This window comes from Bubalus bubalis, chromosome 17 (genome assembly GCF_019923935.1).
Source record: "Bubalus bubalis isolate 160015118507 breed Murrah chromosome 17, NDDB_SH_1, whole genome shotgun sequence".
Taxonomy (NCBI): Eukaryota; Metazoa; Chordata; class Mammalia; order Artiodactyla; family Bovidae; genus Bubalus; species Bubalus bubalis.
In genome coordinates this window covers 43,767,409-43,785,224 of record NC_059173.1, presented here as the reverse complement: position 1 = coordinate 43,785,224, position 17,816 = coordinate 43,767,409, and the positions used below count along the sequence as shown (strand labels likewise).

Sequence of the window (17,816 nt, the reverse complement as noted above, 5' to 3'; positions counted from 1 at the left end):
TCTCTCGGCGCTCTCCTGAGTGGCCCGACACGACCCCGAGTGGCCCGTGGGACGTCCAATATATCCAGCCGCGTCCCTGGTCCTACTTGACTGGGATTCGGGTGAATGTGAACAATTTACTTGGCGGGTCCGCAACAAACCTGAAATTTGGTGTCTCGCTTGAGCAAGGGACTGTGCTGGGACTCGGGAGAAGGAGGCGCGGCTGGGCTGTTGACGCCGCGTGAGTAGGATGCAGATCACACCGCTCGAGTGCTAGACAACCTCCGGAGCTTTGCCTTAGTTTTGCTTTCCTGCATTGCGAGCTTTGTGTCTTTTTGAGAAAAGTAAAGGTAGTGAAAGCTCCAAACAAATTGCATCCAAATGGCCACAGAAATCGACTTTCTGCGAGATCAAAGTAAGCTCCACATTCCTTTATTGAGAATTCTCATATGTAATGTTTAATGTCGTCATCGTTGACTAATACTATCTGAATGCATGTTGGGTACGTGGTAATTTGTAAAAACTTAAAAGAAGTTAAGCTGCAGAAAAAGCTTGATGGTATATATGAGGATACTCATACATTAAGCAGAAGCGTTTGGAAAATACTTAAGCCTACGAGGGACTCTGCTAGAGTCATGTTTGTTATGCTCCTCACATGCTCTGGAGGAATTAGAGGCTAATTGCTAGGAAGAGTTTCTAAGTCTGCAGTTAGAACCTGGAGGCGCAGCTCCGGCCATTTGTCCAAAAGATATTTATTGAGCCCCGCCTGTTTCTATTATGTGCCAGGCACTAGACAAGCATAGCTGCTATGAAGATAAGGAGGACTGTTCTACCCTCCAATAATTTAATTTGAGGAGGGAAGTATATGATTTCTATAAACACATTGAAGTAACAGCAACTGTCAACTCTTTTGCCTCAGGTTTCTTACAGGGTTGGTCTAATGATTAAACGGCCTTTAAAATATGTGTAGGATTTAGAATAGTATCTGACATAGTGCTAACAAATATTAACTATTACAGGGTTATAATTTTCTGTGGTTAAGGAAGGTACTATTTGGGCTGAAACTTGAAGTAAAATATAAATTTACTAGATAAAAGAACTGTGTGGTTGAGAACAATATTTACAACATTGGAGGGATTAGGAATATGTTTTGTTAAAAACTTTGAAGAAGGTCGGTTTGAATGAAATTTGATGTATACAGGGAAATGGCAAGTAGAGCTGAAAGGGAAGAATTTGGCCAGATGGCAAAGGGCCTTTCTGCTGTGTTTTCAGGAGTTGGCATCATTGCACAGGTTATAGGAATCACTGAAAGGAATCCAGTTGAGAGTAACTCGATCAGTTTGTGATTTATTTGAAAAACCCAGCTGGCTGTTATGAGGAACATGCATTACAGCAAGTGCAGTCAGGTGATTGTTGTTATTATCCAGGTAAGAAGTGAGCTAATGTAGGTATAGTGAGATTGGAGATGAAAGGGTTTGGAAGAAAGAGGTATAGGGCAACTTAAGGTTTTTGGCTTGCTTGAGCAGCAGGGAAAAAGGGGGAGGGAGGGGAGGAAATGGTACATTCCATTTTGGAAACACCTTAGGCCAGTGGTTGAGAACTCAGCCTCTGGATTCAGTCTGTCTAGGCTCTATGTTAGCTCTCTTTTGTCTGTTTTTGACCTTGGGCAAGTTACTGAGCTTCTTTGTGCCTCAAATTTCTTACTTGTCAAATGGGTGTAATAGCACATGATGGTGTTTTGAAGGTTAAATGAGATGATGCAAATAAAGCACTTAGCATGGTGTCTAGCACATTTTAGGTGCATACTTTATATTATCTAAAATCATTAATGACATATGTGACACTATAACATTACCATTGTTTCTTAGGTTTGATGTGGGAATATCCTTCATCCCATAAAGAGGACTAGCTCACCACTATCTGAGTGGTGTGGGACAAGAATTGGTGGAGAGAAGTTTGGTTGGGGTGGGAGAGTTCCTGAGACACTCATAAACTATGTTTTAGAGGAATGCACCAGCCAGAATTCTTAAATAAAACTGAAGTCCAAATACCAGAGAGAACAATAGAAGCTATGGTAAATTATTTCTTGAAAAATGAATGGTAGTTCACCAGAAGAGAAGTGCGTGGAAGAAGGGAAATTCAGAGGGACCAAAAGAAGCAAAGGCTTGGAGGCTTGAAATAACTACTTATTCAGGAAATTGGAGCATGGAATAGTAAGGTTTGCAGGAAGAGATGAAAATGAGTGTTGGATGTCTATGAATTTCCCCTTTTTTCCTTTAGACCTCGTATGCCAGTTATAATTGGTGGGTGACCAGATTAGTTGATCAGCTAAACACCAGCTCAGGTAAATACAGAAAGCTTACCCTTCTTCCACCGACCTCTGACCTTCTCTTCATTGACTTCTATTGATTTTGAGCCTCATTTAATTTGTTACAGCATATTTGCAGTACACCATTCTTCCACCTGGAAAATCCCATGGACGGAGGACCCTGGTGGGCTGCAGTCGGTGGGGTCGCTAAGAGTCGGACAAGACTGAGCGACTTCACTTTCACTTTTCACTTTTATGCACTGGAGAAGGAAATGGCAACCCACTCCAGTGTCTTGCCTAGAGAATCCCAGGGACGGGAGCCTGGTGGGCTGCCATCTATGGGGTCACGCAGAATCGGACATGACTGAAGCGACTTAGCAGCAGCAGCTTTCTTCCACCTCCATCTAAGAAGGTGGGTCTGATAGTCCTTAGGGACCTGTTCAAAGAGGGACATGTATATCAAGCTAAGGAGTGAAGAGTTTATTCACCAGTGGGGATGGAGTCTTTTTTTTTTCATTCTCTTAAGAGTGCCTTTCATAGAGAAGAAGTTTTTAATTTCTATGAAGTTCAGTTCATCAATTTGTTCTTTAATGGATGTATCATATATAAAAACTTGGGCTTCCCAGGTGGCACAATGGTAAAGAATCCACCTGCCAAAGCACAGATGCAAGAGATGTAGGTTCGATCCCTGGAGTAGGGAAGATCATCTGGAGTAGGAAATGGCAACCCACTCCAGTATTCTTGCCTGGAAAATTCCCTGGACAGAGGAGCCTGGTGGACTGTGGTCCATGGAGTTGCAAAGAGTTGGTTACAATTGAGTGACTGAGTGTACACACACATCTAAAGATCTTTGCCTTACTTAAGGCTGCAAAGCTTCTCTTCTGTGTAGTCTTCTAGAATTTTTACACTCAAATCTATGAAGCATTTTGAGTTAAATTTTGTACAAGGTGTGAGACAAGGGTCAAGGTTCACTTTTTTAATATATGGATGCACAATTGGAAAGACTATCCTTTCTCCATTAAATTACCTTTGCATCTTTGTTAAAAAGTCAGTGGAACATATTTGTGTAGATCCATTTCTGTTCTGTTCTCTTGATCTATCTGGAAACCAAGATCCTGTCTTGATTATTACAGTTTTATAATAAATCATTGTAGCCTTTCAGATTTGTTCTTTTCACAGTTGTTTTGACTGTCATAGGTCCTTTGCACTTCTATATACATTTTAGGATCAGCTTGTTCTACAAAAAAAAAAGGATGCTGGGATTTTGATAGGCATTGTATGATTCTCTGGATTAATTTGTGTAGAATTCACTTAATGATATTAAGTTCTCTGACTAATGAAAAAATATTTCTCAACTGATATCTCTTCTTTAATTTTTTTCAGCGATATTTTATAGTTTTTAGTATATAGGTTTTGCACATATTTGGTCAGATTTATCTCTATGTATTGCTGGTCTTGATACTATTGTAAACTATTATTTGTTTACTTTCCATTTCTCATTTATCGTTTCTAGTGTATAGAAATACTTTGTATGTGTGTACTTTACCCTGTCACCTTTCTAAACTCACTTATTAGTTCCAGTAGGTTTAATGCAGATTGGAGAAGGAAATGGCAACCCACTCCAGTGTTCTTGCCTGGAGAATCCCAGGGACGGGGGAACCTGGTGGGCTGCCGTCTATGGGGTCTCACAGAGTCGGACACGACTGAAGTGACTTAGCAGCAGCAACAGCAGGTTTAATGCAGTCTTTCAGATTTTCTACATTGACAGTCTTTTCATCTGTAAATAGACTGTTTTACTTCTTCCTTTCCACTTTGGAATGTCTTGCATTTCATTTTCTTGCCTTATTGTACTTACTGAAACCTCCAGTACAGTGTTGAGCCAAAGTGGTTGGAGTAGACATCCTTGTATTGTTCTTGATTTTAGGGAGAAAGTATCTGTTTTTCAAAATTAAATATGATACTAGCTGTAGTTTTTCCATAGATGTCCTTACTAGGTTGAGGATACTAATTTCTATTCTAGTTTTCTGAGAGTTTTTTAAATGAGAATGAATATTGGATTATTTTCTTCCAAATGCTTTTTCTACATTTTTTGAGATGATCAGATTTTTTTTTCATTTTTAGTTTTTTAATAGCGAGATTTATATAGATTACTTTTCAAGTGTTAAACTTGCCGTTTTGGAATAAACTCCTCTTGGTCATAATGTATTATCATTTTAATATACTGTTTAACATTGATTATCTTAAATGTATGTTTAAAATTTTCATGTCTGTGACGCTTTGTAAAAAAAAAAAAAAAAAAAAAAAAAAAAATTTCCCCTAATGTCTTTGTCTCGTTTGGTGTCAAGATATGCTGGCCTCAGAATTACTTAGAAAGTATTTGTCCTCTCCAAGTTTCTGGAAGATGTTTGTGTAGAATTGATATTTCTTCCTTAAATGTTTGGTAGAATTTACTAGTGAAGACAATGGAACCTAGAGCTTTCCTTGTGGAAGATTTTAAACTGTAAATTCAGTTCCTTTAATAGATAAAAAGTTAGTCAGTACTTTGTTTATACAAGATATACCCTTCACAGATCTTACGTATATATGGAATTCTCTGTGCAGCTTTCTCTCCTATTCTTTGTCCTGCCAGTTCTAATTTACTTGGTTTCCACTGAGTCTAAGCTTCATTTCCTTAAATCAGAGAATCTACTGATCTTTGCCTGCAATTTTCCTCCCTGTTTTCTGGCATGAAATGTCACTCAGGTCATTCACTTCAGTTCAGTCACTCAGTCGTGTCCGACTCTTTGCAACCCCATGAATCGCAGCACGCCAGGCCTCCCTGTCCATCACCAACTCCCGGAGTTCACTCAAACTCACGTCCATCAAGTTGGTGATGCCATCCAGCCATCTCATCCTCTGGCGTCCCCTTCTCCTCCTGCCCCCAATCCCTCCCAGAGTCTTTTCCAATGAGTCAACTCTTTGCATGAGGTGGCCAAAGTATTGGAGTTTCAGCTTCAGCATCATTCCCTCCAAAGAACACCCAGGGCTGATCTCCTTCAGAATGGACTGGTTGGATCTCCTTGCAGTCCAAGGGACTCTCAAGAGTCTTCTCCAACACCACAGTTCAAAACCATCAGTTCTTCGGCACTCAGCTTTCTTCACAGTCCAACTCTCACATCCATACATGACCACTGGAAAAACCATAGCCTTGACTAGACAGACTTTTGTTGGCAAAGTAATATCTCTGCTCTTGAATATGCTGCCTAAGTTGGTCATAACTTTCCTTCCAAGGAGTAAGCATCTTTTAATTCATGGCTGCAGTCACCATCTGCAGTGATGTTGGAGCCCAGAAAAATAAATTCTGACACTGTTTCCACTGTTTCTCCATCTATTTCCCATGAAGTGATGGGACCAGATGCCATGATCTTCGTTTTCTGAATGTTGAGCTTTAAGCCAACTTTTTCACTCTCCACTTTCACTTTCATCAAGAGGCTTTTGAATTCCTCTTCACTTTCTGCCATAAGGGTGGTGTCATCTGCATATCTGAGGTTATTGATATTTCTCCCGGCAATCTTGATTCCAGCTTATGCTTCTTCCAATCCAGTGTTTCTCATGATGTTAAATAAGCAGAAGTTAAATAAGCAGGGTGACAATATACAGCCTTGACGTACTCCTTTTCCTGTTTTTAGGCTGGGGCAATCAGCGTGCTCACTTCATTTATTTTATGTTTGTCATTATCATTGCCTGATGTCTTGTACCTGGCAAACCACTGTTTTGTTTTTTTGGTGTGTCAGGTGGGAAAATGGACCATGTTACTTTATCTTGATCATGAGCAGAAGTCCTGTTCAGTTTGCCCTACTTTTTAATCTTAAACACAAATACCTTACTCCCATTATAACTGTTCTTTGACCTCATCAGGACCTGTATTCTTTGAACCCTTCAGTTTCTTTCATTTCCTTAATTCTTTTGCAGCTTTTTTTTTTTATACAGGCTATAACAGTTTTCCCCATTTTTATACAATTTCTCCATTGATTCATCTGCTCTTTTGTTATTTATCTTAATGTGACCATGCCACTGCTTTTGTGGAGCTCATACTCAATAACACCTTTTCCATAGCTTGCTTTTACAGTTCTCATACCCATCTGTTCAATATCCATAGATAAAAACCTCCTGGATAAGTGCCACCACAGTTTCTAGGTTAACTCATAAGTAGTAAGTAATTGGGCTGGGGTTTGAACCCAGGCAATCTAGTTTGAATCCAGTGTTTTATGTTCTTTTCTATCCAGCAAAGACACTTGCTTGGAAGAAAAATTATAGGCCTGTTTCACTTATGCACACTGAAACTAAAATCCTAAGTAAAATATTAATAGATTGAATCCATCAATGGCTATTAAGCTCATTTGTGTGTGTAGATATATAATACACACACAGTCACCTTCATATTGGATTCATCCCAGCAATGGAAGGGTTGTTAGCATTAGAAAATTATTAAGTATGTAAGAAAAGACCTAGATTAATAAAGAAACATTGTGTATGGATTAGAGCACTTAATATAGGAAATATGTCAGTTCTCCCACAAATTAATGGATAGATTCAATGCAATCCCAAACCTCTATTTGACATGTTTCTAAAATCTGTGTAGAAGAACTGAAAATAGCCAAAAGAGTTCTAAGGAACATCAAGGTGGGAAATTTTATTTTATCAACTATTAAGACATTATAAAAATCCAATTATTAAATCCAACTCTTAGCGACCCCATGGACTGTAGACAGCCAGGCCCCTCTGTCCATGGGATTTTCCAGGCAAGAATGCTGGAGTGGGTTGCCATTTCCTTCTCCAGGGGATCTTCCAATCCAGGAATCAAATTTGTGTCTCCTGCATTGACAGGTGGATTGTTTACCACTGAGCCACCTGAGAAGCCCCTATTATACTGGTAGATAGATAAATACATAGATCAGCTAGCACAGAAACAGATGCATACATCCACAAACACTTGTTGTCTGAAAGAACGGGAAATACAAATCAGTGGGAGAGGGATAGGCTGGTGAGCAAATGGTGCTAGGATAATTGGCTGTCTAAATGGGAAAGAAAAAATATCTTTCTCACACCATATAAAAAAATTATTGGTTGAAGGAATACATTCTCTTTAAACTTGCAGAAAAATAGTTAAGAGGATGTCTTTATGATCTCAGGATTGTGGATTTCTTCAGCAGACATTTTTGATTGAAAGGAAAATATATATGAATAGACTGCATTAGAAGTAAAAACTTGGATATCACAAGAAACATCATCAATATAATGACTGCCCCAGCCACAGGGAGGGAGAATATACTTAAAATAAATATAGTGAAGAGTTGATTATCATCCACAATTTAAAAAGGTCTTTCATGAACAAAAATACATTCACACTAATAGAAAAAATAAAACCTGATGAGGTACTAAAAATATGAAAATGTCAGTCTCATCAGTAATCCAGAAAAGGCAAACTATAAAGTAAAATAAGTGCTTGTTGAATGAAGGAAATGGTAGATTCACATTACAGTAAAATTTCCTCCAGTTTAAAGCAGTATGTGAAGATTGTTCTCCCTCATTGATGCATAATTGACTTCTTATTAATCTATTTCACTTACTGAGATGTCAGATTTAGTATTTTTTCTTACTTAAAACCTTATCAAAAAGTAGTAGTTTGTGTTACTGCTAGAGACCAGACCCTAATTTTAGTGCCATGTGTCAGGTAACTCTTAAAAATTCTGAGGATAACAATAAAAAGGAATAACTCTTTTTAAACTTAATAAAAGTTAAAAATGGTTTAACTTATTAATACTTTGTAATTACCTATTCTTTCCTCAGAATGATGTCTTGTTTGTGTACCTGCTCATTTGTGTCCTTACTTTGCAACTCCAAGACTCCTGTGTCCATGGAATTCTTCAGGCAAGAATACTGGAGTGGGTTGCCATTTTCTTTTCCAACATATGTGTCATGTTTCTCCACTAAGTTATGTATGCTTTCAAGGAAGGAACTATTATCTGAAGTTAACAGTGTAGTACATTTTGTGTGTGTACATTATATATATATATATATATATATAAATTTGTATATAGGTAATATGTATGTTCATATATATGTATATTTGCTTATGTGTGACATGCAGAAAAGTAGAGAAAATAAATATAAAGCTTAGAGGATTATTACAAAGCTCAAAACTCATATAATCATATCCCAGGCCAAAAAATAGAACACTGCTAGCACCCCAGATGACCACCTGTGACTATACCCATTTCCTGCTCCCCAAAGATAAATATAATATCTGTAATTTTACACTGTAAAAGCTGTTTTGCTTGTGATTGAAATTTATGTTAATAGAGTCATAAACTATGTTGCCTTCTGCATTTGGTGTCTTTCATTTAATATTATGTTTTTGAGATTTCTTCATATTCTTGCATGTAGATGTAGTATACTCATTTTAATTACTGTAGAACATTATAGTTTATAAATTTATCATTTTTTTCCATTCTTTTGATATATACTTGCAGATGTTTCCATTCTGGGGGCCATTGAGAATAATGCTGTTATCAGTGTTTTCTGTCATATGTGAAGAACTGACTCACTGGAAAATACCCTGATGTTGGGAAAGATTGAGGGCAGGAGGAGAAGGGGAATGACAGAGTATGAGATGATTGGAGGGCATCACTGACTCGATGGACATGAGTTAGAGTAAGCTCTGGGAGTTGGTGATGGACAGGGAAGCCTGTTGTGCTGCAGTTCATAGGGTCGTAAAGAGTGGGACAAGATTGAGCAACTGAACTTGGGTAGTATAGTCATTTTCACAGTATTGAGTCTTCCAATCCAAGAACATGGTGTATCTCTCTGTCAACTCAAATCAGTCTTTGAGTTCTTTCATCAGTGTCTTAACAGTTTTTTGAGTACAGATCTTTTACCTCCTTAGGTAGATTTATTCCTAGGTATTTTATTCTTTTGTTGCAGTGATAATTGGGATTATTTCCTTAACTTCTCTTTTAGATCTTTTGTTATTTATTAGTGTACAGGAATGCAAGAGGTTTCTGTGCATTAATTTTGTATTTTACCAGATTCATTGATTAGCTCTAGTAGTTTTCTAGTGGCATCTTTAGGATTCTCTGTGTATCGTAGCATGTCATCTGCAAACAGTGACAGTTTTTCTTCCCAGGTCTTCATTTCACATAGAATTGATTTTTATGAATAATGGTTTGTTCTTTTCCACGAGCATATCCAGCTGACCTGGAACCACTTACAAAAAGATTGTGCTCCCCTCTTTATTACTCTGAAGTGCCCTTTGATCAGAGTTGAAGTGCTCATATATATGAGAAATATACCCACATGGGTATATTTCTGGATCCTGCATTCTCTTCCATAAGTTAGTTTTGTTTATATAACTATCACACAGTCTAAATGCCAATAACTTTTTAATAAATCTTGATCTCTGGTTGAACAAGTCCTCCCCCCTTGTTCTTCTTTCACAAAATATTGTTTTTCTTATTGCATTTCTACCTATATTTTTATTTTTTATGTTTTTTATGGATAGGGCATCATGCTATTTTAATTTGCTTTTCCCTAATGCACAATGCTTATTGTTTTCCAGTAATTCCCCGATGTCGATCAACTAATACATGCTTATTTCCCATTTCTATATATTATTCTAAAAGATGGCTACACATAGTCCTATTTAGCTTGGAGTGTTTGATTTCTTATTGTGGATTTTTTTCCTGGTTTTTTGAGTACCTTGCACGCAAACTGTTCTCCGGTTGTGTGTTTTAAAAATGTATTCTCATAGCCAGAGGTTTGTCTTTCCATTCTTTAAACAATGTCCTTCACAAAGTAAGCAGTTTACATTTAATAAAGTCCATATTAGCAATTTTTTCTTTCATGGGTTGTGCTTCTTGTGTTGTATATGAAAATGAATTGTCAAAGTATAACTCATGTAGATTTTCTAAGTTTTCTACTATAGTTTTGGTAGTTTCATATTTTGTATTTAAGACAATGAAGGATTTTTAATGAATTTCTAAGATGCAGAGTTTGTGTCTTTACTTTCTTATGGTTCTCCATTTGTATCCTCCTCATTTGTTGATGATGACTAAAGACTTAAAAGTCTATATTTTCTGTGTTAATGTGCTTTTTATTCCTTTGGCCAAGGTCAAGTAGTCTGAGTTTGCATGGGTATACTAGTGGACTCTATATTCTGTTCCATTTATCTTTGTTTTTATTTGTTTAAAATATGCTCTCTTGATTATTTTAGCTTTCTAGAAAATCTTGAAGTCAGAAAGTGTGAGTTCATCAACTTCATCAGTATTGTCTTCACTGCTCAATGCAGTGTTTAAATCAACACTGCATTAAATCAATTGTTTAATATCTACAAAATAATCGGCTGAGTTTTTTATTGCGATTGTATTGGTCTTTAAATCAATTTAAGAGGAATTGACATCTTAATATTGTGGGTTTTGGTGATTAACAAAAAATATATCTCAATTGATTTTTTTTCATTGCTTTCAAGAATGTTTCATATCTTTTTTCTTTAAAAGAAAATCGTTCAATTTATTGAAAGAATAAAAGAACCAGTCCATCTATTTTCCTCTGGCTCCCTCTACCCCCACCCTCCACTTCTTACAATCACCAGTCTGTTCCCTGTATCCGTGAGCTTGGTTTCTTTCTTTTCATGTGATATTTGTCTTTCTCTGTTATTTATTTAACTTCATAATACTCTGAAGATCCATTCATATTGTCACAAATGGCAAGACGTCTTTCTTTTTTATGGCTAAGTAATAGTCCATTGTATGTATACCACAATTTATTTATTTATCCAACAATAGAAATTTAGGTTGTTTCCACATCTTGGCTATTGTAAATAATGCTGCAGTGAACATGTGGTGCATATCTTTTCAAATTATTGTTTTCATTTTCTTTAGATAAATACTCAGAAATGGAACTGTCAGATCATACTGTAGTTCTGTTTTTAATTTTTTGAGGAACTAAAACCTCCAGACCTTCAAAATAGTTGTACCAATTTATATTTACATTTCTACCAATAATACACATCTCCACATCTTCACCAACACTTGTTATTTCTTTTTTTTTTTTTGATAATTGCCATTCTAATGGGAATGAGGTGATATCTTATTGTGGTTTTAATTTGCATTTTCTTGATGATTAGTGATGTTGAATATCTTTTCATGTCTGTTGGCCATCTGTTTACTTTGGGAAAATGTCTATTCAGATCTTCTGCCCGTTTTTTAATTCAGTTTTGTGTCTTTTTTGTGGCTATTGAGTTGTGTGAGGTTCTTTGTATATTTTGGATATGTTCCCATTATCAGGTATATGATTTGCAGTTATTTTCTCTCATTGAGGGTAGGTTGCCTTTTCATTTTATTGGTAGCTTTCTTTGCTATGCAGGTGCTTTTTCCTAAGAAGTTTCAAATGAAACTGCATTTTCACAATGAGTCAGTTCAGAATACTTTTTAATTTGTTCTGTCATTCATCCTGAGACCGATAGGTTATTGAAAGGTAATTTCTTACATAACGGGTATTTTTCTGATAGTTTTTGTCTCTCGATTCTGGCCTAATTTTGCTGTTATCAAGTAATGTACTCTTTTTGGCTTTCCAGGGGAGCAAAAGTAAGTTTCCTGTATCCTTATAGATTGTTGCCTGTGACCCCCTATTGTAAAAGACAAATAGGAGAAAACAAACAAGTTTAATAACGTGTTTACCTTCTGTATACATTCTGAAAATGTTTTTTAACACTGTAGCTTCGGCATTTAAAGGAATTTTTCTGTTTTTCTGGGTCACTAATGTATACAGTGACCCAGAAAAACTCCTTTAAATGGCAAAGCTACAGTGTTAAAAAACATTTTCAGATAAAGACAAAAGGAGATATTGAAAAAGAGGGTGAGTGGTTACAAGTTACCAAGAAAAGCACAGTAAACAAGAGTAAAACTGTTATGCAGATTTAAGTCATTACCTTGGGCTTCTCCAGTGGCTCAGATGGTAAAGAATCTGCCTGCAGTGCAGGAGAAGACCTGGATTCAATCCCTGGGTAGGGAAGACACCCCTGGGGAAGGGAATGGCTGCTCACTCCAGCATTCTTGCCTGGAGAATTCCATGCATAGAGGAGCCTGTCAGGCTGCAGTCTATAGGGTCGCAAAGAGTCGGACACAACTGAGTGACTAAGGCTTTCAGGGCTTCCCTCTGGCTCAGACAGCGAACAGTCTACTTGCCATGCGAGAGAACCGGGTTTGATCCCTGGGTTGGGAAGATCTCCTGAAGAAGGAAATGTCTGCCCACTCCAGTATTCTTGCCTGGAGAATTCCACGGACAGTAAAGAGCCTGTCAAGCTGCAGTCCATAGGGTCACAAAGAGTCGGACGTGACTGAGCGACTAACACTTTCTCTTTCTGGTATAAAAAGGGGGACGTGCTTACAAATGGAATTTTTCCTCATAAATGTAAATATCTTTAACAAAAGGGTAACTTCCACTCAATTTTTCAAAGCGTTTCCTATTCTGTTTCTTAAGAATTATCAGCCTAAAATACTTCTTATTCCAAAGAGATGTATTTTAGAGTGGTATATTCTCTTCAGTTTAAGTCTTTTGAAAGTTAAGATTTACTCTTATTTGAAGTTTTAGTTTTTCTTCTTTTTTTAACTGAAGTCTACTTGCTGCACAATATTATATAAGTTATGAGTGTACATTATAGTGATTTGCAATTTTTAAAGGTTATATTCTGTTTATAAAGTCTTGACTCTATTCTCCATATTATACAATATATTCTTGTAGCTTGTTTGTACCTAAGGCTTTATACCTCTTAACTCCCCTACCTCAGTATAGCCTCCCCCTCTTCTCACTGGTAACCACAAATTTGTTCTCTATATCTGTAAGTCTGCTTCTTTTAGATTATATTCACTCACTTGTTGTATGTTTTAGATTCCACATGTAAGTGATATCATACAACAATTGTCTTCTGACTTATTTCACTTAGCATAATGATCTCCAGTTCTGTCCATATTGCTGCAAATGACAAAATTGCCCTCTTTTTATGGCGGAGTTGTATTCCATCTTTATCTATTCATCCATTAATAGACACTTAGGTTGTTTCTATATATCTTGGCAATTGCAAATAATGCATGTTATGAATATTGGGGTGCGTGTATGTTTTCAAATTAGTGTTTTTGTTTTTTTATGGATATGCACCCAGGAGTGGAATTGCTGGGTCACACAGTAGTTCTATTTTTAGTTTTTTAAGAAGCCTTATACTGGTTTGTTTGTTTGTTTTTCTTTTTACAATGACTGGAACAATTTAACATTCTCACCAACAGGGTAAGAGGGTTTCCTTTTCTCCACATCCTCATCAGCATTTGTTATCTGCGTTCTTTTTGATGATAATCATTCTGACAGGTGTGAGGTGATCTCAGTGTGGTTTTGATTTGCAATCCCTGATAATTAGTGATGTTGAGCATCTTTTTATGTGCCTATTGGCCATCTACATTTCCTCTTTGGAAAAAATGTGTGTTTGTTATTTATGCCCACTTTTTAATCACGTTATTTGTTTTTTAATGTTGAGTTGTTTGAGCTGTTTATACATGTTGAATATCAATCCCTTAATCATCATATGATTTGTAAATATTATCTCCCACCTTGTAGATTGTCTTTTCATTTTTGCCCTTGCTGGGCAAAAGCTTTTAAGTTCAGTAAGGTCTTATTAGTTTATTTTTGGTTTTATTTCCTTTGCCTTAGCAGACATATCCAAAACAATATTGCTTCAATTTATGTCAAGTGTGTTCTGACTTTGTTCTCCTTTAGAAGTTTTATGGCTTCCAGTCTTACATTTAGGTCTTTAATCTGTTTTGAGTTTATTTTTGTATATGGTGTCAAGAGATGTTCTAATTTTGTTCTTTTACATGTAAGCTGTCCAGTTTTCCCAGCACCATTTATTGAAGCAACTGTCTTTTCTCTATGGTGTAGTCTTACCTCCTTTGTCATAGGTTAATTGAACATAAGAGTATGAGTTTATTTCTGGGCTCTCTATCCTGTTGCATTGATCTATGTTGTCTGCTTTTGTGTAGTACAATATTGTTTTGATTACTGTAACTTTGTAGTATAGTCTGAAGTCGGGGATCATGATTCCTTACCTCTGTCTTCTTTGTCAAGATTGTTTCGGCTAGTCAGAATCTTTTGTGTTTCCATGCAAATTTTACAATTATTTGGTCTAGGCCTATGAAAAATGCCATTGACATTTTGATAGGGATTGCATTGAATCTGTAGATTGTCTTGAGTAGTATGGTGATTTTTAACAATATTGACTCTTCCAATCCAGCTTCATAGTATATCTTTTTATATATTCATGTCTTCAGTTTCTTTCCTCAGTATCATATAGTTTTTAGGATACAGGTTTTTTTCTTTATTCCTATTTTATTTTGATATAATGGTCAGTAGTTCAGTTCAGTTGCTCAGTCATGTACAACTCTTTGCGACCCCATGGACCACAGCATATCAGGCCTCCCTGTCTATCACCAACTTCCGGAGTTTACTCAAACTCATGTCCATTAAGTCAGTGATCCCATCCAACCATCTCATCCTCTGTTGTCCCCTTTTCCTCCTGCCCCCAATCCCTCCCAGCATCAGGGTTTTTTCCAGTGAGTCAGTTTTTTGCATCAGGTGGCCAAAGTATTGGAGTTTCAGCTTCAGCATCAGTCCTTCCAATGAATATTCAGGACTGATTTCCTTTAGGATGGACTGGTTGGATCTCCTCGCACTCCAAAGGACTCTCTAGAGTCTTCTCTAACACCACAGTCAAAAACATCAATTCTTCGACACTCAGCTTTCTTTATAGTCCAACTCTCACATCCATACATGACCACTGGAAAAACCATAACTTTGACTAGACAGACCTTTGTTGGCAAAGTAATGTCTCTGCTTTTTAATATGCTGTCCAGGTTGGTTATAACTTTTCTTCCCAGGAGCAAGTGTCTTAATTTCATGGCTGCAGTCACCATCTGCAGTGATTTTGGAGCCCAAGAAAATAAAGTCAGTCACTGTTTCCACTGTTTACCCATCTATTTGCCGTAAAGTGATGGGACTGGATGCCATGATCTTAGTTTTCTGAATGTTGCTTTTTAAGCCAGCTTTTTCACTCTCCTCTTTCACTTGCATCAAGAGGCTCTTTAGTTCTTCTTCACTTTCTGCCTTAAGGGTGGTGTCATCTGCATATCTGAGGTTATTGATATTTCTCCTGGCAATCTTGATTCCAGCTTGTGCTTCATCCACCCCAACATTTCTCATGATGTATTCTGCATATAAGTTAAATAAGCAGGGTGACAATATACAGCCTTGACGTACTCCTTTCCATATTTGAAACCAGTCTGTTGTTCCATGTCCAGCTCTAACTGGTGCTTCCTGACCCACATACAGATTTCTCAGGAGGTAGGTCAGGTGATCTGGTATTCCCATCTCTTTAAGAATTTTCCAGAGCTTGTTGTGGTCCACACAATCAAAGGCTTTGGCATAGTCAATGAAGCAGAAGTAGATTTTTTCTGGAAGTCTCTTGCTTTTTTGATGATCCAGTGGATGTTGGCAATTTGATCTCTGCTTCCTAATGGTAAATGGGATTGTTTCCTTAATTTCTTTTTCTGATACTTCGTTTTTAGTGTCTAGAAATGTAACAGATTTCTGTATATTACTTTTATATCTGGCAACTTTACCAAATTCATCGATAAATCCTGGTAGTTTTCTGGTGGCATCATTAGGATTTTCTATATATAGTATCATGTCGTTTACAAACAGTGACAGTTTTACTACTTTTCCAATTTGGATTCCTGTTATTTCCTTTTCTTCTCTGATTGCTGTGGCCAGGACTTCCAAAACTATGTTGAATAAAAGTGGCAAGAGTTCCTGATCTTAGAGGAAGTACTGTAAGGTTTTCATTGTTGAATATGATGTTAGCCATGGGTTTGCCATGTATGACCTTTATTGGGTTGAGGTATGTTTCCTGTATGGCTGGTTTCTGAGGATTTTTTATCGTAAATGGATGTTGAATTTTGTTGAAATGTTTTTCTACATCTATTGTGTTGATCATTTGGTTTTTATTCTTCAATTTGTTAATGTGGTATATCACATTGATATTTATGGATATTGAAAAATCCTTGGGATGAACCCCATCTAAATATTCAAAAACTCAAGAGACTTACTCTTTTGTCAGCAAATTATCAGTTTTACATGTTCCATGTGATCTTGGAAGAATGAGTTTTGTATATTTGTTAGGTGCTGTGTTCTATTGTGGGGCTTCCCACATAGCACAGTGGTAGAGAATCAGCCTGCCAATGCAGGAGATGCAAGAGAGCTAGGTTCGATCCACTAGTCAGGAAGGAGGAGGAAATGGCAGCCTACTCCAATATTTTTGTATGGAAAATTCCATGGGCAGAGGAGCCTGGTGGGCTGTACAGTCCATGGAGTTGCAAAGAGTCAGACATGACTGAGAGACAGAGCGCACATATGCACACATGTTCTATTGGGGCTTCTTAGGTGGCTAGTGGTAAAGAATCCTCCTTCCAGTCCTGGAGATGAGGGGATATGCACGTTCAGTCCCTGGGCTGGGACGATCCCCTGGAGGAGTAAATGGCAGCCTACTCCAGTATTCTTGCCTGGATAATCCCATGGATAGTGAGGCCTGGTAGGCTATAGTCTGTGGGGTCACAAAGGGTTGGATATGACTGAGCGACTGAGCACGCATGCATGCATGTTCTATTGTATTGCTTTTCTTGCTTCAAATGGAAATATTATCTTGTAGTTTCTGAGAGTCTTGTAGTTTCTAAGGCTCTTCTGGACCTTCTTTTCCATTGTGTCTTGCCTATTCCTTTTTAATTTGAATGCTTAGTCTTAGAGTTTCTCCTCCGTGTGGAGGTTTGTCCTGAAAGAGAATTTCAGCAGTTTTTAACTTCTAAAGAAGTATAGTTTAGCCTTATTCTCCAACTCTTTTCACATCTAGTAGCAGGAATAAAAAAATAAATGTGGAAGGTACTTTTTCTTGACTTCTAAAAATCTGAAGAGCAAGCCCAGAGAGACTGAGAATTAAAACTTTCAGAATCAGAAAAATTTGTTCTTTTAGCTGTTCTTTTTCCCATTGGTAGTAATTATTTGGGAGAAGGCAATGGCAGCCCACTCCAGTACTCTTGCCTGGGAAATCCCATGTAGCCTGGTAGGCTACAGTCCATAAGGTCGCTAAGAGTTGGACACGACTGAGCGACTTCACTTTCACTTTTCACTTTCATGCACTGGAGAAGGAAATGGCAACCCACTCCAGTATTCTTGCTTGAAGAATCCCAGGAATGGGGGAGCCTGGTGGGAGGCCGTCTATGGGGTCACACAGAGTCGGACATGACTGACGTGACTTAGCAGGAGCAGCAGTAATTATTTGACTTAGGTGTATAGACTATCTAAATTCTAAAATGATGTCTTCAGAATGATTTATTTTGAACAGCAGTGGAGACTAACAGTTTTGCATTGGATATATCAATAATATCTACTTTATTTC

At 37.3% G+C, this 17,816-nt stretch overlaps 1 protein-coding gene across 5 annotated transcripts in view; it reads left to right on the top strand.

Moving 5' to 3' along the window:
- The first annotated feature begins 3 nt into the window (after positions 1-3).
- The window catches only part of SCLT1 (sodium channel and clathrin linker 1), a 230,455-nt gene continuing 212,642 nt past the window's right edge, over positions 4-17,816 (top strand). For 3 of the 5 annotated variants that reach the window (XM_044930432.2, XM_044930431.2, XM_044930433.2), the window contains exon 1: positions 8,106-8,211. In XM_044930432.2, coding sequence (XP_044786367.2) covers positions 8,118-8,211 — 94 coding nt within the window. In that variant the 5' untranslated portion in view covers positions 8,106-8,117. Of the gene's footprint in view, positions 395-2,259; positions 2,324-8,105; positions 8,212-17,816 lie in introns of those variants that run through there. The other 2 variants (XM_025268069.3, XM_006067319.4) reach the window with 2 other exon arrangements.